The 27,141-nt window shown below is 39.6% G+C and overlaps 1 protein-coding gene across 1 annotated transcript in view; it reads left to right on the top strand.

Annotated features, from left to right (window-relative positions):
- The window catches only part of LOC147361932 (ATP-binding cassette sub-family C member 4-like), a 153,504-nt gene that overhangs the window by 98,826 nt on the left and 27,537 nt on the right, over positions 1-27,141 (top strand). The window contains exons 22-26 of the mRNA XM_086330249.1: positions 1,887-2,006; positions 3,685-3,795; positions 4,743-4,843; positions 5,931-6,122; positions 12,542-12,709. Of these exons, the coding sequence (XP_086186375.1) occupies positions 1,887-2,006; positions 3,685-3,795; positions 4,743-4,843; positions 5,931-6,122; positions 12,542-12,709 (692 nt within the window). The remainder of the gene's footprint in view (positions 1-1,886; positions 2,007-3,684; positions 3,796-4,742; positions 4,844-5,930; positions 6,123-12,541; positions 12,710-27,141) is intronic.

Below are 27,141 nucleotides of genomic sequence, written 5' to 3'. Positions count from 1 at the left end.
AAGGAAGCCTGCTCCTTCCTTCCTTATAGAATTGGGAACACTAAACACAAGAAGAGGTTCTGTGTCTTTACCTATTTGTACCTCAACCCCTCTAAATGTGCAGTGCCCAGATGCATGTTGGTACTGGCTGAACTGTCATCAGACAGGCATTCAGATACTGGACTAAAGAGTGAGAACCTGAAAACAGTTTGGAGTTTCACCCTTGATTCTTTCCCCATAATTTTATAAAATCTCTGAAGCCTCCTGTAAGATGCATTACTAACTTCCCATAAACAACCTAATTGTACTAACAGGTCTTCTCTAGGAGACACACAGGTAACAAAGTGATGTCAGTATTTCCTGCTGATACAGCACAAGTTATCATTCACCCCCAGACAGGGGTCACAGGCTCACTATGTGCCCCTGACAACAGCAAGTTACAGCCTCATTCATTGGAGGAATGAAAACCCCACCAGAAGTGTCCTCCCTGCTTGGCAGCCTGCAGCCCACCTGTTCCCTGATGTGCAGGAGCCTGACCTTGATGCTTGTGGTCAGTGTGCTCTTAGAAAAGAAGGCAGGAAATGAATGGTCAGTCATGTGACACCAAGCCCAAACCCACATGTAGTCACTCAAAAGAGAATGGCCACTAAGGCCACTGTCAGATTCTAAAAGATTGATGTGAGTGTCACACACCGCAGTGACCTCAGAACACCAGGACAGGTATCTAGCAGGCAGTTAATAAAATGTCCACCAGGTTCCTGGAATGGAAGTCAAGACTGTTCAAAGGCTCCTCGTCTGCCAGGTCCTGTGGGCACAAGGGTGGTGCAGCACCGGGTGATCCATGACCTGCACAGAGGTTCCTGGCGCAGGTGCAGGGAGAGGCCCAGGACAGGGGAGGCAGCAGACTGTCCCCTCCCCTTACTCGTCTCACCCTGTCCTGTGTCTGGCTCTGGTGCAGGGTTGGGGATGTACTGACTCTATCCCAGCCCTTACGTTACTCATCTGAGGAGGAGACAGCCCACAGGTTACTCAACAAAATTCAGTGTGGTGAGGACTCTAATTAGGAATTAAATTTTAAAAGGCTACTGATTCAAAAATTAGTGAATGGTAATTCACTACCATTATTCTTCACTTCACTACCCAATAGTGAAGGGTAATTACTCACCCATGAAAAAGAATGGAATATTAGCATTTGCAGCAGCATCGATGGACTTGGGAATATTATTATTAGTAAAGTCAGTCAGAGGAAGATAAATACGATACCACTTATATATGGAATCTAAAAACAATACAAATGAATCTGTACCCAAAATAGAAATAGACTCAGAGACATAGAAAACAAACTTACAGTTGGCAAAGGGGATTGGGAGAGAGGGAAGAACAAGTTAGAAGTATGGGATTAATAGACATACTGCTATTAATGTGTCAGATAGACAACAACAATGAATTACTGCAAAGCACAGGGAATTTTATTCAGTATCTTGTATTAACCTGTAATGAAATAAAATCTGAAAAAAATAACTGAATGACTATACTATATACCTTAAACTAGAACATTATTGTAAATCAACTGTACTTCAATATATTTTTAAAAAATTGTCAACAATTTCCACCTGATGAGATGCCAGAAGAATTTGGAGGGAGGCGTGTGTGAGAGGATCTTGATGAAAGAACAATAATTTCTTTATCTAAATCTAGCTGTGGTTTGAACTTGATCAAAGATAGTTTCAAGGAGAAGCTTTCATTCCCAGGTCATTAAAGTGAAGCTTGGTGTGAGCAGGACTTTGAGGGTCACATGGAGGATTCTCTTTGGCGGGATGTGTGACCACAGAGCCCGGGAGGCAGTGGTTTCCTTGCATCCAGCCTTCTTGACTTTCTCTACTGTGTGTCTGTCTCTGTTTCCCCAGCACGGAGCCCGGTATTTTCCCACTTAGCATCTTCTCTCCGGGGACTCTGGACCATCCGGGCGTACAAAGCTGAACAGAAGTTTCAGGAACTGTTTGATGCACACCAGGATTTGCACTCAGGTCTGTAAGTTTCTGGAGATGATTTCAAAGGATGGCATGTGCTCCCTTCTGAGGCTGACCTCCCTCTCAGGTGGCCTAGTAGGCCAGCACCTCTCTCTGTGTCACTCCTCATCCCCCTCTGCACACCTGCCTCCCCCACCCCTTCCTCTCAGCATCCCCTCAGTGCTCCCTTCTTCCCTGTCATCCCCTGCTTTTCTCCCCTGACTGGCTCACATTGTCCTTGCATCACTGTGCCCTGTAGACTTCTGTCTCTTTAGGGTAAGAGTGTCAGCTAACTTCTTTTTTGTGAAGATCCAGATAGAAAATATTGTAGGCTTGTGTGTTGTACCGTGTCTGTTGCAACTACTCACCTTTGCTGTTGTAGCACAAAGACAGGCAAAGATAATACATCAGAAAATGGCAGTTTCTGTGTTCCAATAAAACTTTATTTACAGAACCAGGTGGTAGCTGTTCTCACCCTCCAGACTGCGGTTTGCTGACTCTTTTCAGAGCGTGGAGGGTGGCAGATGTGATTGAGGAAATAATTTCCTGATTTGCCATCCACTTGATTATGTTTTTATCAGTGAAATTTTTCCCTAGGTAAAAAATTCAGAATTTCCTCTAAGTCTATAAAATCCAAGCTAAACTTTCCAATAATTATTGTATTTTGAAGATAAAAATGGCATTTTGAAAGTCACATGCAGGTACATATATACAATGGAGTATTACTCAGCCATTAAAAAGAATACATTTGAATCAGTTCTAATGAGGTGGATGAAACTGGAGCCTATTATACAGAGTGAAGTAAGCCAGAAAGAAAAACACCAATATAGTATACTAATGCATATATATGGAATTTAGAAAGATGGTAACAATAACCCTGTATGCGAGACAGCAAAAGAGACACAGATGTATAAAACAGTCTTTTGGACTCTATGGGAGAGGGAGAGGGTGGGATGATTTGGGAAAATGGCATTGAAATATGTATAATATCATATATGAAATGAGTCGCCAGTCCAGGTTCAATGCATGATACTGGATGCTTGGGGCTGGTGCAATGGGACGACCCAGAGGGATGGTATGGGGAGGGAGGAGGGAGGAGGGTTCAGGCTGGGGAACACATATATACCTGTGGCAGATTCATTTCGATATATGGCAAAACCAATACAATATTGTAAAGTTAAAAAATAAAATTACATAAAAATAAAAGAAAGTCACATGCAGTTCCTGTTAGCTGATGGTCACATAGACATTCTCTCCTAAGAATAAACACTGCAGGGCCCTGTGGTGAGGGCAGAAGGTGCTGGAAACAGTGTGAGCTGTGCTCTCTGCTGTGTGAGAGCTGGGAGCAGTCGACCCTGTGAGAGGATGATCTTCACACTGAGGCCCAGCACTGCAGGAAATGCACAGATGAGATGATTTCCCATCTTCCTTCTTGTGATCTTATTTCTGTGGATAACCTGTGGGTTGAAGTTTTCAGTGCATGCTTCCTGGACGGATTCCTGTGTGTCCCATACATTCATTGTCTTGTGTTAGAACCTAGTTTTATAGAATCTTCAGGTTCCTTGGGTATGTAACTTTGCTGTCCTACCTGTGTAAAATCTTCTGTAGCTCAACTGAGAAAATATTCTCCCTCATGAGAAGCAGCTAACATGGTTTTTCTGTTTATATATTACACTTATTATGGTTCCAAATCCAGAGGCTTGGTTCCTGCTTTTGACGACGTCCCGATGGCTCGCTGTGTATCTGGATGTCACCTGTGCCATCTTTGTCACTGTTGTTGCCTTTGGGGCCCTGATTCTGGCACAATGTAAGTACAGATGTGAATAACGTGTTGTGGTGTGCTTACAGTTTATAGCTTTGTTAACAATTATTAAATTGTTGCTACCTCGTCTAATAATTTATACTGTTTTGTTGTAATGAATTGTATTAAAATGCTTGCAGCATGTAATTCCACAGTGTGGTCCATATGAAGTCATTTGTGTCTTGATATGTTACCTTTTATCCTTTTATCTTTTGTTGAATGGTTTGGAGTCTGAACAACTGTAGCAAGCTGACCTTTTGAACATTCTAGGTAGTATCCTGTAGATGTGAGGAGAGAACCAAGTTTACCATTAAGGTTTTTCTTCAGTGTAGAGTTTAGGTTTTAGCTTTAGGGCTACTCAAATCTCTTGGATGTAGGTGCCTGGTACACACTGGGTGAGAAAGATTTTCTGTAGCAAAAAACAGTATCCTCACTGCTGTATGGGTACCAGATGAGCAGTTGTTGGTGTGTGTGGCATGAATTCACCATCCCTAATGATTCCAATCTAACAGCATTGAATCTTTAATATGGAACAAGGAAAGTAGTATTTTAGATTTAAAAACATTTGCTCTTAAAACCCATTGTCTTATTTTTGTGGTTTCAACTGCAGCTGCATTGGACTTGTAGAAAGTGAAATTACCTAATGGTTCTTGCATCCGTAATGACAAAAGTCTGAATAATGACTTGATTCCTCACCTATATAATGTGGTCAAGTATATGTCAATCCTATAGGGATTAATAAACACATTTAACAGTCTTTCTGAATTCATAGTCATTTTTATGTACTGTTGTTATGGTCTCAATGAACAGATAGTAAAAGTATGAATAATATGATCATTACATGTGAATGATTTAAATATTATAAAGGAGTCTTCTTTATTAAGTTACAGAAGGAGCTGAACAGGGCGTTAAGAACAAGACTGACTTGATTCCTCTTCTTCTTCCTCATTTAGCTTTATATCCTGGGGAGGCTGGCTTGGTGCTATCTCTCGCCCTCACGCTCACGGGGATGTTCCAGTGGTGCGTCAGGCAAAGCATTGAAGCTGAGAATATGGTGATGTTTATCTTATGGTTCTTAGCCTTTTCTAATCTCCTTGCCATTAACTGGCATAAAAGCAATTCTTATGTAAAATAGTGAAACTTTTGTTTTTATATCATGATTAACAGAATTTTTTTTTTACATCCTCTTCTGTTTGTTTAAAGTAAATGTAAAACTGAAAATTAAATATATATGTGTTTTTCTCGGTCTTATGTGCACCATGTCAGCAGGTTTTATACTCATCACAAACTCTCTTCAGATATAATAAATATCTCTGCAGGAGAAAGGTTCTGAAATCCTGGAGAGAATACAAGCTAATTTCTTAGTGGCTTGTTTATCTATGTTTCTTAACAGATGATTCCTCATTGTTGGTTAAAATATAGAATTCGGTGTTTTAAGATTTGTTTATTTAATTAGATTCCTCCACTCCCTGTTTTATCATCTATTCTTGTGTGTGCTGAACACCTGAATTTGCTGGTGTCTCTTCTTTCTGATAGGATAAGCTCCTGCTCAGAATGTGCTATTAGAGTGGAGTTCTATCACTTTAAGAGATGTTAGTCAGTATGTAAATTATCATCTCTTTTGAATATTTACACCTTCTCCTAAAGGGAGAAAAACAAATAAAAGTGAAAAATTTCCACTTCTCTCTTTGAATAAAGCAGAGAGTGACTAATTATTAAAATGAGGTTTGATGACCATTCAGTTCTGCTCGTTTATAACAAATGGCTCTTCTGTAGCCACACGTTACTGATTGGTGTCCATAAGTATTTTTTTCTTATAAAAATTCTCTCTTTTTTTTGTTCAGTTGTGAAAAGTGGATCAATAAAATCTTTGCATTCATTTCTATAATTCTTTTAGTTTTTATATAGTTTTTAAGGAAGTAGCTGTAAATAACAGTGTTACAAGACCATGAGCAAGTTTGTAAATCATCAAAGGCCTCATCCAGCTCTTACCTCTGTCCCTAATGGATGCTAAGACCTGAGATCTTCTGAACCATAGAAAAGCTGATGTAAAGATATTAAAGTAGACTGCTTCATTTACAATCTCTAAACATCCATAAGCAAGACCTTTCCTAACTCCTGTGATGTCTTATGTGTTTCAGATGATTTCAGTAGAGAGGGGGCTTGAATATACAGAGTGTGAGAAAGAAGCACCCTGGGAATACGAGCATAGACCACCAACAGCCTGGCCCCATAAAGGAGAGATTGAGTTTTACAGTGTGAACTTCAGGTACAGCTTAGATGGGCCTCTGATACTGAAGAACCTGGGAGAAACCATATTCTCAACACTAAAGGTTTGTTTAAGCCATTTGCCTCTTTAAAATCCAGCTAAAGATTTAGTGCATGTCTGCTGTTGCCTTCCTTGTTAGTGAGTCAGGAGGATTCTCTTGGATGCAGATTAGATCAATGACACTATGTGAATCTTTCTTGAAAACTGACCATGGGATGGGGATCCAAGCATTTCTTTCCCTGTGTAACGAGCTCCCTCATGGCAGTTGGTGGGCCCTGGGCTTCAGGGCTCGATCTTAACCTGACCCAGGGCACTATATGTGATACCTGACTATTCATACTAAATCTGGGAAGTCAGCGCTGGCTCCATGTGCCTAACTGTCCAATATCTTCTCTGTTTCCTCCTTTCCATCTTTTCTTCTTTGTATTTCTGAGATCTCCTCCTCCCATGGTCCCCTCTGGTTGCAGCCTCCTCCTCTGTCCCTTGGCCCTTCCCATAGACTTGTCCTCCACTCACCCACACTGAGCCATACCCCTGCCCTCCACCCCACAGACTGCTTCTTTCTTTAATACAATCTGATCCTTACTGGTGTGGGTGAGTTGCTGCTGGAACCAGAGCGCAGCCCCAAGTCTACTCCAGCAGGGGCCATGGGATGAGCTTATAGCCACTAGAGAAGAGCCTGAATCATGACTCAGTCAGGGGTGAGGAACTAGAGCCCCCAGGTGGAGACAGGGCCTGGACACCTACTCAAAGTGGATGAGATTTCACCTGTAAACATTTATGATCAGATCTGTCAACACTCTTAGATATGCAGATAATACCACTTAAATGGCAGAAAGTAAAGAGGAACTAAAGAACCTCTTGATGAGGATGAAAGAGAAGAGTGAAAAAACTCAGCATTCGAGAAACTAAGATCATGGCATCTGCTCCCACCACTTAATGGCAAATAGATGGGGAAACAATGAAAACAGTGACAGACTTTATTTTATTGGGCTTCAAAATCACTTTGGACAGTGACTGGAACAACCAGTAACCAACACACACACACACACACACACACACACACACACACACACACAAGACAACGGAGTAAGCAACAGATTGCACTTAAATAATCACTCTTTGAGAACTCCACCACTGACCCACCTAGAGGACTATAGCTATGATATAATGAATGTTACCCTTGTTACATGAAAGAATAAGTATTCAACTTAATGCCCAGGGATCAGCTTCAGTTAGTTACTGAGTGAAAGCTGGCTCCTAATTATTTCCAGTCTCACCATAGGTCAAGAAGAGGGTGAAGACTGCTGTGTCTGGAAAACATTAACCACAGTTCTTGCTGCAGCTCTGTCCCTGAAAGTGCTGGAGGCCATCATTGTTTGCTTACTCATAGCTCCATGTTGATCAGATCTTGTATTGTCAATATAATTCTGTTCATTTGTGTCTTAAATTTCCTCCAAAGTGATAAAATATGAATCATCTAAAAAACTTCATAGTACAGCTTAGGAAAATACAGTTTTGAATTATTCCTTCTTAAAACCCTCCAAATCATAGTACTATCTGAGATTCTAAAATGTTTGAAGGAATATTTAATTTTGAGACTGAATTAATAAATGTGATAAGTTGCCTTTTGACCTTTATCTTGGTCCACTCAGCATCACCGTTAGCTTCACTTCTATATTGGGAGATGATACCCAGGCAATTTGTTCTTGAAACGATTTCACTCTACCTCTGTACATCCCAGGTACCCTCTCCTGCTCACCTATCTCTGCTCCCATCACTGCAGGACACCACTTTGGTGTTGACTTTGATTGAGACAAGCTGCTGTAGGGGAGGGGAGGGGAAGACTTGGGAGTGAGTTCACCCAGAAGAAATGGGGCTCTATTCTCTTTCTGCCATGTGCTCTCCTGTCCTGATTCATGGAAGTTAGAGTTAATAGGAAAGTGTAGTTGGTACTCTGCTGGTTTATGATTCATGGAAGAAATACCAATTAAAAACAAAGACTCACAATGAGGTAAATGCAACCCTAGACTTCCTGGGTAGATTCTGAACATGGGCTGCATTTCTCATTTTGATGATTTTTGGTTGATTTGATAATTTTAGAGAGTCCTGGGCCCCTTTAAAGCATTTTCCAGCTCTAGAGGTATATTAATTTGGGTTTGTTATTTTTTCCTGCTCAGAGCTTTTCTTGAACTTTTACAGATGCTTACTAGACCTTGCTATAATGTGCAAAAATACTAGTTTCCTACATTTTTTCCTTTTTTTTTACATAATATTTTCTCAGGAACATCTCCCCTCACTCCCAGCTTGTCCCACTTCTTTTCCAAGTTTCCTGATTCCTTGGGACTCAGACTGTATTGCCAGGGCCAGCATCACCTGCATCTCCTGGAGCTTCTTAGAAACGTAGAGTCTCAGGTTCACCCAGACCTCTTGACTCAGCATCACATTTGAACAAGACCTCCCAGTAAAGTCCTTTCTCTCCCATGGGCAGGTTTTGATGACAGATAACCCATGATTTCTAAGAAATATCCTTTGACAGTTTGAAACCAAACTCATGAATCACCCAAACACCAGTTGTGTCTGAACATGAGACTCTAGAACGTTCTGCAGCGCTTAACACCCTATAGATTTACTTACTTTCGTATTCTGCAAACTGCACCTTTACTTCATAATTCAACTCTGTATGATTCCATTGCATTTATTTGCATCTTTTCAGTGAGTCTGTCTTCATCACAGGCAGTTTTCATCCTGCTCCCGCATTCCCCACACCATCCTCCTGTGGGGACTGGAGGAATTTCCCACAGGCTCAGCCCTGCCTGGACCTGGAGTCAGAGACAACCCCGTGCTGCAGTGTATGTGTGCCTCTGTCACCACCTGATGGGATCAAAAATAAGTCTTGCTCCCAAGCAGGGCTCAAAGTCTGTTTGGCCTGTTCCTTAGTCACCATGTGCCCGATTTAGCAGCAGGTTTCTCTCCCAGCCTAACTGTGGGTGCTGGTTCTTCCTGTTGATAGCCTCAGTGACCTCAGGTACACTTTTCTCAGTGATGTCATCCCTCTTGTCCTAACCACCACATTATATGCATCCGTGTTCAAGTCATGCTTCAACTCTCTGACCATAGGATCTCTATGGTAGGCCTGTTTCTTTAACTGCAGCTACACCTCTCCCCACTTTCTCTGTTCTAGCTACATAGAGGGACATGATAAGATGTCCGGCCATCCTGGTGATAAGAAAACCATCAGCAGATGGAAAAGAGGCCAACATATATGGACTTGAGTCTCATCTTGTGCTTTATAGGCTCTCTTATTTCAGGCAGACTAATTAAACTTATGCGGGCTTCTCAGATGGCTCAGTGGTAAAGAATCCACCTGCAATGCAGGAGACACAGGTTCAGTCCATGGGTCAGGAAGATTCCATGGAGAGGGAAATGGCAACTGACTCCAGTGTTCTTGCCTGGGAAATCCCATGGACAGAGGAACCTGGTGGGCTACAGTCAATGAGGTCACAAGGAAGTCAGACATGACTTAACAACTAAACAACAGCAATGTAAAAGGAAAGAGTTTATTTTGTTTTTCAAAAGTAGTGCAGCCTGGCACTCAGGTACTGAATGTGGTCCTTAAAATGAGGGGTTGAGTCATGAAGCATTGCAGGAGTAGAATCTTCAGGGCTTGGCACCACACTGGACATGGGGAAAACTGGAAATTAGGTGGACATTTTGAGCCTATGCACTTGGGAAAGAAGTAGTAATATTAGAGTGGGGACGTCAGAGGAAGTGGCTATTTTGTCTGGGGCATTGGGTTCTGATTATGTTAGGTTTGGTGTATGAAGAGAGATCTAGCTACAAATGTCTAACAAGTTAGTGTGGTCATCAGAGGCCAACAGCAGCCTGGTCTGGGAAAACAGCAAGGGGCCATCACAAAGCAGCTAAAATAAGATTGTCTTCTAGTGTCTTTGTGTTAAGAATGTAAACTTACTCATGCTGGAGATACTGTCCATGGGCAATTGGTAAAACACATTGATGACCTTGGAAAGACTTCAGGTTATGTTTTTGATGACTGAATGGTAGAATTAGCCAGAGCCAGGTTTCTTTGAGTTGCCTTTTCTTTACTTTCCTCACTGGAGTTTGGAGCTCACAATCCTGTTGTGAGCAGCCTGTGGTGCCCCTGAGCATCTTGGGCTTTCACCAAGAGTCTGTTCCAGTTTGCACAGGTGGATCAGTTTCAATATAACTGAGAGTATGGAAACATACATTCTTAGAGACAGTTCTCACCTGTGTCCTGATTGTGTTTATTTACATATGAGAACAGCCAGAAATACAGGCATACTTGGTTTGATTGTGCTTTGCAGATAGTGCTTTTTTGGTTTTTTGTTTGTTTGTTTGTTTGTTTTACAAATTGGACATTTATGGCAACCCTGCATGGAGGAAGTGTATCAGCACCATTTTTCCTACAACATTTGCTTACTTTGTATCTCTGTCATGTTTTGATGACTCTTGCAATATTTCAAACTTTTTGTTATTGCATTTGTTGTGGTGATCTGGAATCAGTGTTCTTTAATGTTGCTATAACCCAGTAAAGGCTCAGATAATGGTGTTTTTTTGTCACAATAAAGTATTTGAAAATTAAAGTATGTACTTTGTAGACATAATGTAGACTATAGCATAGTGGCAATATAACTTTTATATGCACAGAGAAGCAAAATTTTTTGTATGATTTACTTCACTTTGCATTATTTACATTATTGAGGTAGTCTGGAACCAACTCCATGATATCTTTGAGGCCTCTCTGTACACAGAACACATGAGTTTTATATCTATATCTATATATCTATCTATATATATACACATACACACACACACATATACTAGGCCTGGTTATATACAGAAACTGGTCCATCTATATTATGTAAAGTATGGTTTAATGTACAGTACAAAATGGCTACAAAGAAATAATCTAAACCCTCTTTTCTTACATTTAACCTCTGTGATGATTAAATTATTTTTTGAAATGCCCTGACTGATTTTATGGACTAAGATTTGACAATTTGGAAATGTTCAAATAATAAAATATGAAAAGTTCTGAGCATGAGCATTATGATTACAGTGCTCAGAAAAATTATTTTTTCACTGTTTAAATCTGAGTTATAAAAATTTGCTGAATTAATTGACAAATGATTGAAAGCATGTCTTACACCCCTCATTGATTCCAAATCCCTAAATAGAGGTGAAATCATCTCTTGGGAAGCTCCTACCAGGGAATTAGCAGTTGAGAAAGCTTGTTGGTTAGAAAAAAAAAAAGAAGGGCCAGTTTTTGCATACATATTGAATGCACACAGCTAAAGGCCAATTTTTACAGTACAGTTTTATTCCCCACCAGCATTTTACCTGCAGTATGTAGATCTTTTAATCTTATTGTTAGTGCATTTTTTCTCTGCTTTAAAAAAAAATGTTACATTTTATATTATAGTATAGTTGATTAACAATGTCATGTTACTTTCAGGTGTACAGCAGAGTGTTTCAGTTATACATATACATGTGTCTATTCTTTTTCAAATGCTTTTCCATTTAGGTTATTAGATAGCATTGAGCAATGTTCCTATTGCTATACAGTAGGTCCTTGCTGGTTATCCATTTAAAATATAGCAGTGTGTACATGTCAATCCCAAACTCGCTATCTTTCTGTTTTGGTTTTAATAACTAGACTGACACTCAACATGTATTCTTACAAGGTGCAATTGTAAGTATTGATTTGTTAGTAAAATGCCTTTTGAACTGCTCAGATGAAAGTCCCCATATAAATAGCAAATGTTGTTTGTGTTGTTGTTGACTCATTATTTGCATTTTGTCTACTGGCCACTGTCTTATGAGACCCTGAGACCTGTACTTTACAATTTTAAGATGTTTCCTTTCAGGATAAAATATAATTAAAATATTTAACATAAGGAAGTGATTTAATTTCTTTACCAAAGAATAATTCCTCTTAAATAACAGATCCATGAAAAAGTGAGTATTTGTTTACATATAACACTTCTGACTAGACTTGACATCTCTGTAAAATAACCCACATAATTCTAAAGATCAAAATACCCAGACACGTATTTATAAACTGATTTTTTATGGACCACTTACTTAGAAGGCTTCTGGCTTTTCATTGCTAGTGTATTGATTCTGTTAGTTTTAAGTTGTCTTGTGACCATGGAGTCCCAGCCAGGGGAGAGTTGTCAATGTCTGAAATTTTTGGTTGTGTTGTTTGTGGGGTGCTTCTGGTATCTAGTGGGTAGAGCCCATGGCTACTGCTAACCCTGCTACAATATACAGGGTAGCCCCACATACTCCCAACCATGAATTATCTGGCCCAAAATGTCAACAGTGCCATGTTTGAGAAATTTACAAACTACTCTTTATATAGAACTTTTAAAATTCATCTTCGGCAATTATATTTTCTCCCAGGTTGGTTGTGTATTGTTAATTCTTAATCCCTTCTAGATCTCTTCAAAAGATGGCATTGTGGGAAGAACAGGAGCTGGAAAAAGTTCCCTCATCGCTGCCCTTCTTAGATTGTCAGAGCCTGAAGGTAGCATTTGGATTGATGGGATCAAGACAACCAGTATTGGACTTCATGATTTAAGGAAGAAAATGTCAGTTGCACCTCAGGTATGCACATCAGAGTATTTTCATATGTTCTTTTAATAAGGCATCTAAATTTAATTGCTTTTACTTTCTTTTTTCAAATTGCTTGAAAGAGTTGATCCTCCCCCACCCCCAATACAGAATATTTTTAGCAGACACGTTATCAGATACTAGACTTTGTTTATTTGTTCATTTGTTTGTTTTGTGTGCAAACTGACCTGGACAGATTTCTGGACTCAGACTTCTTCAGGTGACATGGTTCTGAATATTGATAACCACATAATTCTGAAACAAAATGATAACTGATTTGTGTAGCCCTGGAGTGGTTCCTATAGGAAAACCTGAATTTTGTGTCTTAAAAATGGAATTTTGTTGTAGGAAATAAAGCCATCTTTTCAAGGGTGATTATCTCCTTGGAAGGCTTTCTGTGAAACTGTGGGGCTTTAAGAATTATAGGATGTATAGATGCTTTGGGGAGTCTTTTAGAATTCAGCTATTAGTAAATTATTTTAACCAGGGAAGCAGTACAGAAAAATGAGGAAGAACAGGAGACTTTGAATTCCATCTTTGTGTACCTCAGTTTTTTCTCCATCGCAAGGCAACTAACAGTCCAACTCCTTAAGCTGTCATGAGGGCTAAATGGGCCAGTGCGTGTGCAGTGCTTCATGTAGATCCAATACATGGTTGCTGTGATGGTGAAGCTTTGAATTGAGCATCTCTTCCTAGGCTCTGAGTCTATTTTCTTTTGTTCTGCTTCTTTGTTTTGTATGGGATTTTTTTTTTTTTTTGGTTCTTTTGTTGTTGTTCTGCTTGTTAAAGAACTATGACTTTTAGGGAGTGTTTTAGAGGCTGAATTATATTAATATAGACAGTAGAAACTCGTGAAAGTTAAAAATAGAAATATCATATGACCCAGCAATTCTGTTTTAGGGTATAAACCCCAAATATTGAAATCAGGGTCTTGAGGAGATATCTGTATATGTGTGTTCATAGCAGCATTATTCCCAATAGCAAAAATGTGGAGGCACCTAAGGGTCCATTGACTGATGACTGGATAAACAAAACATGGTACATTTCTATACAATGAAATATTATTCAGCCTTAGAAAGGAAGCCAATTCTGACACATGCTACAACACAGATGAACCTTGAGGAAAGTATGCTAATGTAAAATAAGCCAGTCAAAAATGATAATTAGTATATAATTCTATTAATATGAAGTACCTGAAGTAGTCAGTTCATGGAGACAGGAAGTAGAATGGTGATTGCCAGGAGTTGCAGGGAGAGGAGAGAGGGGAATTGTTGTTTAATGTCTACAGAGTTTCACTCATGCAAGATGAAAGGAGTCTGTGGCTGGATGGTGGTAATAGCTGTACAATAATGGGAATGTATTTAATACCACTTAAGTGTACGTTTAAAAGTCATTAAGGTGGTAAATTTTATGTGTTCTTGTTGTTGAGTCACCAAGTCATGTCCATCTTTGCACCACATGGACTATAGCCTGCCAGGCTCCTCTGTGCATGGGACTTTCCAATCAAGAGTTCTGGAGTGGGTTTCCATTTTCTTCTCCAGGGTTGCTGTTGCTGCTTCTTTTTTTTTTTAATTAAATTTATTTATTTTAATTGGAGCCTAATTACTTTACAACATTGTATTGGTTCTGCCACACATCAACATGAATCCGCCACGGGCATACACGTGTTCCCCATCCTGAACCCCCATCCCATCTCCCTCCCTGTACCATCCCTCTGGGTCATCCCAGTGCACCAGCACCAAGCATCCTGTATCAAACCTGGACTGGCGATTCGTTTCTTATATGATATTATACATGTTTCCATGCCATTTCCCCAAATCATCCCACCCTCTCCCTCTCCCACAGAGTCCAGAAGACTGTTCTATATATCTGTGTCTTTTTTGCTGTCTCACATACAGGGTTATTGTTACCACTTTCTGATTCCATATATATGCATTAGTATACTGTATTGGTGTTTTTCTTTCTGGCTTACTTCACTCTGTATAATAGGCTCCAGTTTCATCCACCTCATTAGAACTGATTTAAATGTATTCATTTTAATGGCTGAGTAATACTCCATTGTATATATATGTACCACAGCTTTCATTTTTTAGGTTTTTATTTATTTATTTATTTAAATATATTTATTTTAATTGGAGGCTAATTAACAGGGCTTCTTGACCCAGGGATCGAACCCATGTCTCCTACATTGGCAGGCTGATTCTTTACCACTGAGTCACCCTATTTTACCACAGTTTAAAAACAATTTTTAAAAGATATTCCTTTCAGAAAAAATGGGAAGAAATTTTCAGCACCTGTAACCCCTGTATTTAAAGATTTCCTCTGGTTATTAGATTTGTGACTTAGTGATTGCAGTAGAAAACAAAGGAGTTTAGATTCCAGGTTTTAAGTTTGGATTGTACCAATCACTGACATGAATCAAATGAAACTAGTTAGCAGAAATAGTAGGTGTGTCTGCAAAGTCCTTTTATGTCCTTGGATGAAAGGATCCAGAAAAGTGCCCTGCGTTATTTTTAATATCTCTTAATAAAAAAAGGTGTATGCTTATGTACATAAGGGAAGGGAAGTCCCTCAGTCATGTCCAACTCTTTGTGAACCCATGGACTGTAGCCTATCAGACTCCTCCATCCATGGGATTTTCCAGGCAAGAGTACTGGAATGGGTTGCCCTTTCCTTTTCCAGGGAAACTTCCTGACCCAGGGATTGAACCCAGATCTCCTGTGTTGCATGCAGATGCTTTACCATTTGAGCCACCAGGGAAGCCTGTACATAAGAGAACTTTATAAATAAAGAAAAACATTGCATGATTCTTGGCTTTACTGGTAATGTTTGGAAGCACATCTGAGCAAAGACTAAACATCCCTCGAGATCACCAGGTTTTGGTTCTGTTCCATCAATTTATACTATACTTTTGATCATGATCTGTGTACACACTCTAGGGAACATGCTTACAAAACAGTGCTAAGCTTTGTATCCATATAGATAATGATCACCAAACATTATAATTTTGCAACTTTTATTATTCCAATTTATTTGCCTTTGTCTCCAAGTCACAATGTTGGTTGGTTAAAGAGAGAGAATCTGGAGAGACCCTGTAATGTGTAAAGGTCTCAGGAAATTACACAGAGGGCAGCCAAAGATAGAATGTTTAAGAGTTTAAATCAAATGTCAACATGACTGACATTTTTATTTCTGTTCTGCCTCATATGACTGTGGAAACTTGATGACATCACCCAGCTTCCAAACTTCATACTCCTCATCCTTAAACTAGATCTAGGAAGTACTGTTGCTAAGCTGTGTTGTGAAGATGTAGCTGGGTGAGAAAATGTTTGTGGCCCATGTCTGGTTCTTGAGAACGTTCAGTCAGTTGAAATTATAATTTTTATTAAGGATTGGGGCACTGGCCATTCAGGGATTATTTCTACTTAAATAAAGAGAGTAACACATTCTGCAACAGCTTTGATTTTTAATTTCTATTTATGTTTTTTGGTGATTTTCTTTATTGGTTATAAACCAAATTATTTATATAAATTTAAAGAATAAACTGAATACTACCCAAAGCAATTTATAGATTCAATGCAATCCCTATCAAGCTACCAACGGTATTCTTCACAGAGCTAGAACAAATAATTTCACAATTTGTATGGAAATACAAAAAGCCTCAAATAGCCAAAGCTATCTTGAGAAAGAAGAATGGAACTAGAGGAATCAACCTACCTGACTTCAGGCTCTACTACAAAGCCACAGTCATCAAGACAGTATGGTACTGGCACAAAGACAGAAATATTGATCAATGGAACAAAATAGAAAGCCCAGAGATAAATCCACGCACATATGGACACCTTATCTTTGACAAAGGAGGCAAGAATATACAATGGATTAAAGACAATCTCTTTAACAAGTGGTGCTGGGAAATCTGGTCAACCACTTGTAAAAGAATGAAACTAGAACACTTTCTAACACCATACACAAAAATAAACTCAAAATGGATTAGAGATCTAAATGTAAGAACCAGAAACTATAAAACTCCTAGAGGAGAACATAGGCAAAACACTCTCCAACATACACCACAGCAGGATCCTCTATGACCCACCTCCCAGAATATTGGAAATAAAAGCAAAAATAAACAAATGGGACCTAATTAAACTTAAAAGCTTCTGCACAACAAAGGAAACTATTAGCAAGGTGAAAAGGCAGCCTTCAGAATGGGAGAAAATAATAGCAAATGAAGCAACTGACAAACAACTAATCTCAAAAGTATACAAGCAACTCCTACAGCTCAACTCCAGAAAAATAAATGACCCAATCAAAAAATGGGCCAAAGAACTAAATAGACATTTCTCCAAAGAAGACATACAGATGGCTAACAAACACATGAAAAGATGCTCAACCTCACTCATTATCAGAGAAATGCAAATCAAAACCCCTATGAGGTACCATTTCACACCAGTCAGAATGGCTGCAATCCAAAAGTCTACAAGCAATAAATGCTGGAGAGGGTGTGGAGAAAAGGGAACCCTCTTACACTGTTGGTGGGAATGCAAACTAGTACAGCTACTATGGAGAACAGTGTGGAGATTCCTTAAGAAACTGGAAATAGAACTGCCTTATGATCCAGCAATCCCACTGCTGGGCATACACACTGAGGAAACCAGAAGGGAAAGAGACACGCGTACTCCAATGTTCATCGCAGCACTGTTTATAATAGCCAGGACATGGAAGCAACCTCGATGCCCATCAGCAGATGAATGGATAAGAAAGCTATGGTACATATACACAATGGAGTATTACTCAGCCATTAAAAAGAATACATTTGAATCAGTTCTAATGAGGTGGATGGAACAGGAGCCTATTGTACAGAGTGAAGTAAGCCAGAAAGAAAAACACCAATACAGTATATTAACGCATATATATGGAATTTAGAAAGATGGTAACAATAACCCTGTGTATGAGACAGCAAAAGAGACACTGATGTATAGAACAGTCTTCTGGACTCTGTGGGAGAGGGAGAGGGTGGGAAGATTTGGGAGAATGGCATTGAAACATGTATAATATCATGTATGAAACGAGTCGCCAGTCCAGGTTCGATGCACGATACTGGATGCTTGGGGCTGGTGCACTGGGACGACCCAGAGGGATGGTATGGGGAGGGAGGAGGGAGGAGGGTTCAGGATGGGGAACACATGTATACCTGTGGCAGATTCATTTCAATATTTGGCAAAACTAATACAATATTGTAAAGTTTAAAAATTAAATAAAATTTAAAAATAATAAAAATATAAAGAGTAAAGTGAAAAACAAATGCCAGACCCCTTACCCGCTACCCCAACACACAGACACAATAGGAGATTTTGGAAAAGGTAAAACAGAAAAATGTGTCTAAACTCTTTTCTATGGGAACAGTGGGAGAGAATAGCACTTTTTAATTTCCTTTTGATTTCATATTCTTCTCCTACCAGATTCTTTCCTGATGACTACCCTGTACCCACTCATACTTTCCAGTCCCCCACCAAGACCTCTGGCCTTTTTCTCAGTCTTCCCCACATTCTTGACTGTTGTCTTCCTCTCCTTGAGGACAGGGCCTGTGTCCCTCATTTCTGTTGCTCCAATGCTTGTTGCAGACTCTGACAAGTTACACAGGTATTAGTAATAATTCCAAAGGGTTGGGAATCCATAACAGGTTTTAGCCTTTTTTCCCTACCATCTCCTACTTAAATCCTCACAATTCACTTGTTATCCTTATCTGACAGATTTAAAAACCAAGGCACCTGAGCTTTGGGAATCCCTGGTGCCTTAGCTGTAAAGAATATGCCTGTCAATACAAAAGGTACAGGTTTGACCCCTGGGTCAGGGAGATTCCTTGGAGAAGGGAATGGCTACCCACTCCAGTATTCTTGCCTGGGAAATGCCATGGGCAGAGGAGTCTACAGTTACAGTCTATGGGGTTGCAAAAGATTCAAATATGGCTTAGTGATTAAACAACAACAGCAATAGCTGTGAGCTTAACCCACTGCCCAGGTAAGCAGCAAGCAGCAGAGTCAGGATTTGAGTTTTGTGTATGTCTGTGTTTATTTTTTAAAATTGAAGCATGGTTGTTTTACAGTGTTTCAAGTGTTCAACAAAATGATTCAATTATATATGTGTGTGTGTATATGGCACCCCACTCCAGTACTTTTGCCTGGAAAATCCCATGGACGGAGGAGCCTGGTAGGCTGCAGTCCATGAGGTCGCTAAGAGTTGGACACGACTGAGCAACTTCACTTTCACTTTTCACTTTCGTGCATTGGAGAAGGAAATGGCACCCCATTCCAGTGTTCTTGCCTGGAGAATCCCAGGAATGGGGGAGCCTGGTGGGCTGCTGTCTATGGGGTCGCACAGAGTCGGACACGACTGAAGCGACTTAGCAGCAGCAGCAGCAGTGTGTGTATATGAATTTGTATATATGTATGTGAGTAGGTATATTCTTTTTCATATTCTTTTCCATAATAGGTTATTAGAAAATACTGAGCAGAGTTCCCTGTGCTATACAATAGGTTCTTGTTCATTCATTTTATATACAGTAGTGTGTATCTGTTAATCACAGATTCCTAATTTATCCCTTCCACCTACTTTCCCATTTGGTAACCTTTAGTTTGTTTTCTGGAGAAGGCAGTGGCAACCCATTCCAGTGCTCTTGCCTGGAGAATCCCATGAGGAGCATGGTAGGCTGCAGTCCATGGGGTCGCTAAGAGTAGGACATGACTGAACGACTTCACTTTCATGCACTGGAGAAGGAAATGGCAACCCACTCTAGTATTCTTGCCTGGAGAATCCCAGGGACAGAGGAGCCTGTTGGGTACCGTCTATGGGGTCACACAGAGTCGGACACAACTGACGTGACTTAGTAGCAGCAGCAGTAGCAGCAGCAGTTTGTTTTCTATGTTGGTGAACTTATTTCTATTCTATAAATAAGTTCATTTCTCTCATCCTTTTTAGTTTCTACATATAAGTGATATCATACTATATTTGTCTTTCTCTGACCTACCTGGTATGATAATCTCTATGTCCATCCATGTTACTGCAAATTGCATTCTTTCATTCTTCTTTATGGCTGAGTAATATTCCATGTGTGACTCTGTGTGTGTGTGGGGGGAGTGGGTATATATAGTGTGGATAAATATAGTTATATATATATATATATATATATATTTATATATATATAGTATGTGTATATAAATAGGAATCACATCTCTTTATCAATTCATCTGTCAATGGACATTTAGGTTGCTTCCATGTCTTGTAAGTAAAGTAGTGCTGCTGTGAACATTGGGTTGCATGTATCTTTTTGAATTAGAACTTTTGTCTTTTCTGGATACATGGCCAGGAGTGGGATTACTGGATCATATGGTGACTCTTTCTTGTTCTTTTAAGAAAGCTCCACACTGTTTTCCATAATAGTTGCACCAATTTACATTCCCACTTTACCAAAAATGTATGAGGGTCCCCTTTTTTCTGTATCTTCTTCATTATTTATTTTTTGTAGGCTTTTTAATGATACCCACTCCAGTGTTCTTGCCTGGAGAATCCCATGGACGGAGGGGCCTGGTGGGCTACAGTCTATGGGGTTGCAAAGAGTCGGACAGGACTAAGCAATTAACTAACACACATTGTGACTGATGTGAGGCAATACCTCATTGTATTTTGGATTTGCATTTCTCTAATAATTAGTGATATTGAGCATCTTTTCTTGTGCCTCTTGGCCATCTGTGTTTCCTCTTTAGAGAAATGTCTACTTAGGTTTTCTGCCTGTTTTTTGATTGGGTTTTTTGTGTTTTTTTTTGGTATTAAGCTATATAAGCTGTTATATATACAGAAATCTCAGAGAAGGCAATGGCAACCCACTCTAGTACTCTTGACTGGAAAATCCCATGGGCAGAGAAGTCTGGTAGGCTGCAATCCATGGGGTTGCTAAGAGTCGGACATGACTGAGCAACTTCACTTTCACTTTTCACTTTCATTCATTAGAGAAGGAAATGGCAACCCACTCCAGTATTCTTGCCTGGAGAATCCCAGGGATGGGGGAGCCTGGTGGGCTCCCATCTATGGGATTGCACAGAGTCAGACATGACTGAAGTGACTTAGCAGCAACAACAGCATACAGAAATCTCTTGCATTTCTATACGTTAACAACAAGAAATTAGAAAAAGAAATTAAGGGAAATATCCATTTATCATTGCATCAAAAAAAAAGAAAAGAAAAGAAATCTAAGAATAAATCTACCTAAGGAGGCAAAAGAAAATTATAAGACACTGATTAAAGAAACGTAAGACAACGTGAACAGATGGAAAGATATACCATGTTCTTAGATTGGAGGAATCAGTATTGTTAAAATGACCATACTACCCAGGGCAACCTACAAATTGAGTGTAATTCCTATCAAATTAGCAATAGCATTTTTCTTAGAATAAGAATAAAAAGATTAAAATTTGTATGAAAACAGAAAACTTGAATACTAGAAGCAGCCTTTAGAAAGAAGAATGGACCTGAAGGAATCACAAGCTGTGACTTCAGACCATACTATAAAAGCTACTTTAATGAAAACAGTATGATAATGGCATAAAAATCAGATGTATAGATTAGTGAAACAGGATAGAAAGTTCAGAAATAAACCCACACATTTATGGTCAATTCATCTAAAACAAAGAAGCCAAGACTATATAATACAATGGGGAAAAGAGTCTCTCTAATAAGTGATACTGGGAAATCTAGACACAACATGTATAAGAATGAAATTAGAACATTCTCTAACACCATATACAAAAATAAACTTAAAATGAATTAAATGAATAAATGTAAGACCAGGTACTACAAAATCCTAGAGGAAAACATAGGCAGAACACTATTTGACATAAATGACAGCAATATTTTCAGTCAATGAAGTGTCAGGAAAAGATACTCAAAATCTCACTCTTCCTCAGCCAAGAGCTGCTTCTCTTTACATTGTCTAGCTGGCTGTGGAGGTGGAGAAAGTCTGTTGGTTTGGTTGATTGAAGCCACTTGTCTAAGTACAAAGAGCTTAAATCCCTTTTCTCCTGAAATGAGTAGGAAGCAGTCACAACACCCTGATTTTGGGAAGCTGAGAGCAGACTCTTCAGAGGGCAAACCCAGTGCTGTTTCTGTGAGTTGCCCCACTTGGGTGAGCCAGGCCCGTATCATCCTCTCTGGCTTCCAGCTCCCTGTGATCCTGGGAGCAGCGGTGAGCTTCCAGGTTGGTCTCTTTCTCTCTCTCCCCCAGGCTCACCCCCATCACTGCTGACTACACCATGAGCAGGTCAGAAGTGGGGGAGGTATGACAGCATCAAGGACCTGCATAGGAACCAGAAGCAGGGGAGTGGTGACATAGACCATCAGTCCTGGAGTCCTGGGGCAACTTTCAGAGACAAACACTGTATCCTCAAGAAGGGACTCCTCAGTTTGTGTTCACAGTTTCAGGAATAAGCAAAAATTAAGCCACTTCCTAAATAATTTCCTGAAACAGAACAGGTTGCTGAAGTGTATGGATCCTTTGTGCTCATAGCCTGAAGTATTTAGTTAAGTATGTTCCTCAGAAAGAATACCTAGTGGAGATTATATTCAGGGATTAGCTGCTTATTGAAAGAATCAGGAAAATGGATTTCAGAACCTCTTCAGATGATTCTCTGCACAGAGAGACTCTCTTATGCTATTGGCACAAAGAACGTGTTTTCAGTTGAAGAGGGATTCCATGCACACTCAGTATCTATGTTTGCACTGCAAGTGTTGGCACAGATCAGGAGCCATCATCTTTATCATGATGAATCAAATTCATTTTTGGAGATAGGGAATCTACTTGATAAATAATTCCGAATAATGATAGTGAAAATGATCCAAAATCTTGAAATCAAAATGGAGCTACAGATAAATAGCCTGGAGACAAAGATGGAGAAGATGCAAGAAAGGTTTAACAAGGACTTAGAAGAAATAAAAAACAGTCAATATATAATGAATAATGCAATAAATTGAGATCAAAAACACTTTGGAGGGAACCAACAGTAGAATAACGGAGGCAGAATATAGGATAAGTGAGGTAGAAGATAGAATGCTAGAAATAAATGAAACAGAGAGTAAAAAAGAAAAACTAATTGAAAGAAACAAGGACAATCTCAGAGACCTCTGGGCCAATGTTAAATGCCCCAACATTCGAATCATAGGAGTCCCAGAAGAAGAAGACAAAAAGAAAGACCATAAGAAAATACTTGAGGAAATAATAGTTGAAAACTTCCCTAAAATGGAGAAGGAAATAATCACGCAAGTCCAAGAAACCCAGAGAGTCCAAAACAGGATAAATCCAAGGTGAAACACCCAAGACACATATTAATCAAATTAACAAAGATCAAACACAAGAACAAATATTAAAAGCAGCAACGGAAAAACAACAAATAACACATAAGGATTCCCATAAGGATAACAGCTGATCTTTCAATAGAAACTCTTCAGTCCAGGAGGGAATGGCAGGAAATACTTAAAGTGATGCAAGAAAATAACTTACAGTCCAGATTACTGTACCCAGCAAGGATCTCATTCAAATAGGAAGGAGAAATCAAAAGTTTTACAGACAAGCAAAAGCTGAGAGTATTCATCACCACCAAACCAGCTCTCCAACAAATGCTAAAGGGTCTTGTCTAGACAGGAAACACAGAAATGGTGTATAACCTTGAGCCCAAAACAATAAAGTAAATAGCAACGGGATCATACTTATCAATAATTACCTTAAATGTAAATGGGTTGAATGCCCCAACCAAAAGACAAAGACTGGCTGAATGGATACAAAAACAAGACCCCCTATATATGTTGTCTACAAGAGACCCACCTTGAAACAAGGGACACATGCAGACTGAAAATGAAGGGCTGGAAAAAGATATTCCATGCAAATAGAGGCCAAAAGAAAGCAGGAGTAGCAATATTCATATCAGATAAAATAGACTTTAAGACAAAGGCTGTGAAAAGAGACAAAGAAGGACACTGCCTAATGATCAAAGGATCAATGCAAGAAGAAGACATAACAATTATAAATATATATGCACCCATCATAGGAGCACCGCAATATGTAAGACAAATGCTAACAAATATGAAAGGGGAAATTAACAATAACACAACAATCAGTTCAGTTCAGTTGCTCAGTCACGTCCGACTCTTTGCGACCCCATGAATCACAGCACACCAGGCCTCCCTGGCCATCACCAACTCCCAGAGTTCACTCAGATTCACATCAAGTTAGTGATGCCATCCAGCCATCTCATCCTCTGTCATCCCCTTCTCCTCCTGCCCCCAGTCCCTCCCAGCATCAGAGTCTTTTCCAATGAGTCAACTCCGCATGAGGTGGCCAAAGTACTGCAGTTTCAGCTTTAACATCATTCCTTCCAAAGAAATCCCAGGGCTAATCTCCTTCAGAATGGACTGGTTGGATCTCCTTGCAGTCCAAGGGACTCTCAAGAGTCTTCTCCAACACCACAGTTCAAAAGCATCAATTCTTCAGTGCTCAGCCTTCTTCACAGTCCAACTCTCACATCCATACATGACCACAGGACAAACTATAGCCTTGACTAGACGGACCTTTGTTGGCAAAGTAATGTCTCTGCTTTTAAATATGCAATAGTGGGAGTCTTTAATACCCCACTTTGGATAGATGAACTAAACAGAAAGTTAACAAGGAAACACAAACTTTAAATGATACAGTAGACCACTTAGACCTAATTGATATCTATAGGACATTTCACCCCAAAACAATGAATTTCAGTTTTTTCTCAAGCGCACACAGAAGCTTCTCCAGGATAGATCACATCCTGGGCCATAAATCTAGCCTTGGTAAAGTCAAAAAAATTGAAATCATTCCAAACATCTTTTCTGACCACAATGCAGTACGATTAGATCTTACAAGAGAAAAACTATTAAAAAACTCCAACATATGGAGGCTGAACAATACGCTGCTGAATAACCAACAAATCACAGAAGAAATAAAAAAATAAATCAATATATTTAATAGTTTTTTTTTTTTTAATCAAAGCAAAAGCAGAGTATTTTTCAAACAGCACACTCTGCTTTTTTGGTATTTCTAGTCCCTGAGTTTTCTTCAGTATGTTGAAGAAGATGAACCAGCACTGGCTCTCTTACTTCTCCCTGATTACTTGGTTTTCTTTCCCTTTTTCCTTATTGAGAAAAAAACTGAGAGAAGAGGTGGATGTACTGTATATTTCTTTACTGTTGTTAAGAAATACAGCTGGAATCTAGCCTAATGCATCTGGCCCTTTGTTCCCGACACTGAAGTCTCCATTAAATCCCGTGGAACTGCATCCTGAAGCCCGCAAAGGACTTTAATAGGACTTAAATTCTTTTTCCTTTCTTGGAAAAGAATGTTTTCATCTGAATATGGATGACGATCAGTTCATTCAGAGGGTTTAGTATTAAAAAATAATAATAAGAAAAATAAACCAATGTTTAAAACAACTTCAGGTGATTGCTCATTCTTTTGAAACAGGGACACTGCTGCTGCTGCTGCTGCTAAGTTGCTTCAGTCGTGTCCATCTCTGTGCGACCCCATAGACGGCAGCCCACCAGGCTTCCCTGTCCCAGGATTCTCCAGTCAAAAACACTGGAGTGGGTTGCCATTTCCTTCTCCAATGCATGAAAGTGAAAAGTGAAAATGAAGTCGCTCAGTTGTGTACGACTCTTAGCACAGTGGGAAATGCTTTTTTTTTTTTTTTGGTATGACATTCAGCAGTTGTTTGGTGATAATTAGCAGAACCTCCTTAAGGCCTACATAGTGTCTGAGGGCTCTGATGAAAGCTCAGTTTGAAGCAGCTTCAGCTGCTGGTCAGGGGCTCAGAAGTGACAGACTCCTCTTTCTGCAAACAATCCTGCTTCAGTCCCCCAGGCTTTGGAGAACTTCATCCGCTTCAAGGGGTGTTCTCAAGAGAAGAAGGTGAGGGAGGTGACAGTAGAACGAGGCTCTAATTATGAAATCAGTGATTGAAGTTTAAATGGAGACACTGTGCCTATTCTCCTGAATCACCAAAACTGCCTTTCACAAATGTGCTAACACTGTGAGGCTTTTTATTGTTTAAGGAAGGAAGAAAAGTCTTTTAAAAATAAACTGATTTATTTCGTAGACTAGCTTAGGTAACACTTTTATAGACTATACTTAGAAAACCAGGTGGATGCTTCATACCTTAGACATCAAAACAGGATGTGAATTTGCTTTATGAGAGGAACCTGAAAGAAAAAATATTCAGGTCACATATGGCAGGATGAGCAAAGAAATGTTCCTGTCATCATTATAAGCAAAGAGACTCCATCTCACTTTTCCCAGTTGGACTCAAAGCTGGTTATTTAAGCTGGGCTCTTTCGGGCCCTTTATCTCCTCAAATACAGATGCTTGAAGAGTCTCTTGTTTTGGGCCACAGAGTAAAATCCTGCCATAATTTACAGCCTTGGAGAGAAAGTAGAGGAGAGTCAGGGGAGAGGGAGGAATATTGTGGTCTCTCTTGGTGACCTTGTTCGTGTAGATTTCATGGAAACAGCTAAAGGAAGAGAAATTGCCTGCATGCTGGAATCTTACAGAGAATGAAAAGTTTTTCTAAAATTCTGAAGTAGAATGATGATTATTCTCTGACAAGGAACTCTTACCATTGCTTAGACGATTGTTTAGTCTTTGGTCCTAAATTCCAGAGTTTTAAAGGACACCTTAAATGTGGTTCTTGTGATTTTTCAGTTCAATTCAGTAATCATTTTGAAACATCCTATGACCAGTGATTTTCACTGCTTTGGAGGCATATTGGCTTCTTGCTCAACAATGTGCAAATGAAGCTCCCTTTATAATGTCTTTTTAATTTTGGATTCTACTTAGGGGGTATGTCTTTTTATTGATGGCATACCATGTGTTTGCTTCATCAATTTCTCTCTTACCAGACTTAAAACTGAGACAACAGGGAAAGATGATGTGGGAGGCTCTCTGAGTGTCATTCTTCTTCATGGCTGAAGTGAAGAAATATATATGTGTATATATATATATATATATTTTTTTTTTTTTCCTTCTCAGGCTTTTGTGAAATGAGGAGGAACAGAACAGCTCTAAGGCCAGGCAGGATTTGAACATGGTGATTCTGAGCAGTTCCAGGCACTTGTGGAAGCGTCAGGTCTCCTCTGGTTCCCACACGTGTGCCTCCCCTTGTTCTGCCCCCTTCATTGATAGGAGCCAGTTGGGCTTTCCTCTGCTGCTCATATTCTGTGTCCTGGCTTACTAGAGCCTTTCAGAAGAAACTTAAATGGCCTACATGAGCTTATATACAAGATTCTCTCTTAAACACAGAAAGAAAAGAAAGAAAATGAAGTTTCTCAGTTGTGTCCGACTCTTTGTGACCCCATGGACTGTA

Source organism: Bos grunniens, chromosome 12 (genome assembly GCF_055505025.1).
Source record: "Bos grunniens cultivar Pamir isolate PY7600 chromosome 12, Bosgru_T2T1.0, whole genome shotgun sequence".
NCBI lineage: Eukaryota > Metazoa > Chordata > Mammalia > Artiodactyla > Bovidae > Bos > Bos grunniens.
The sequence above is the reverse complement of the archived record's forward strand: the minus strand, read 5'-3'. Positions and strand labels throughout refer to the sequence as shown.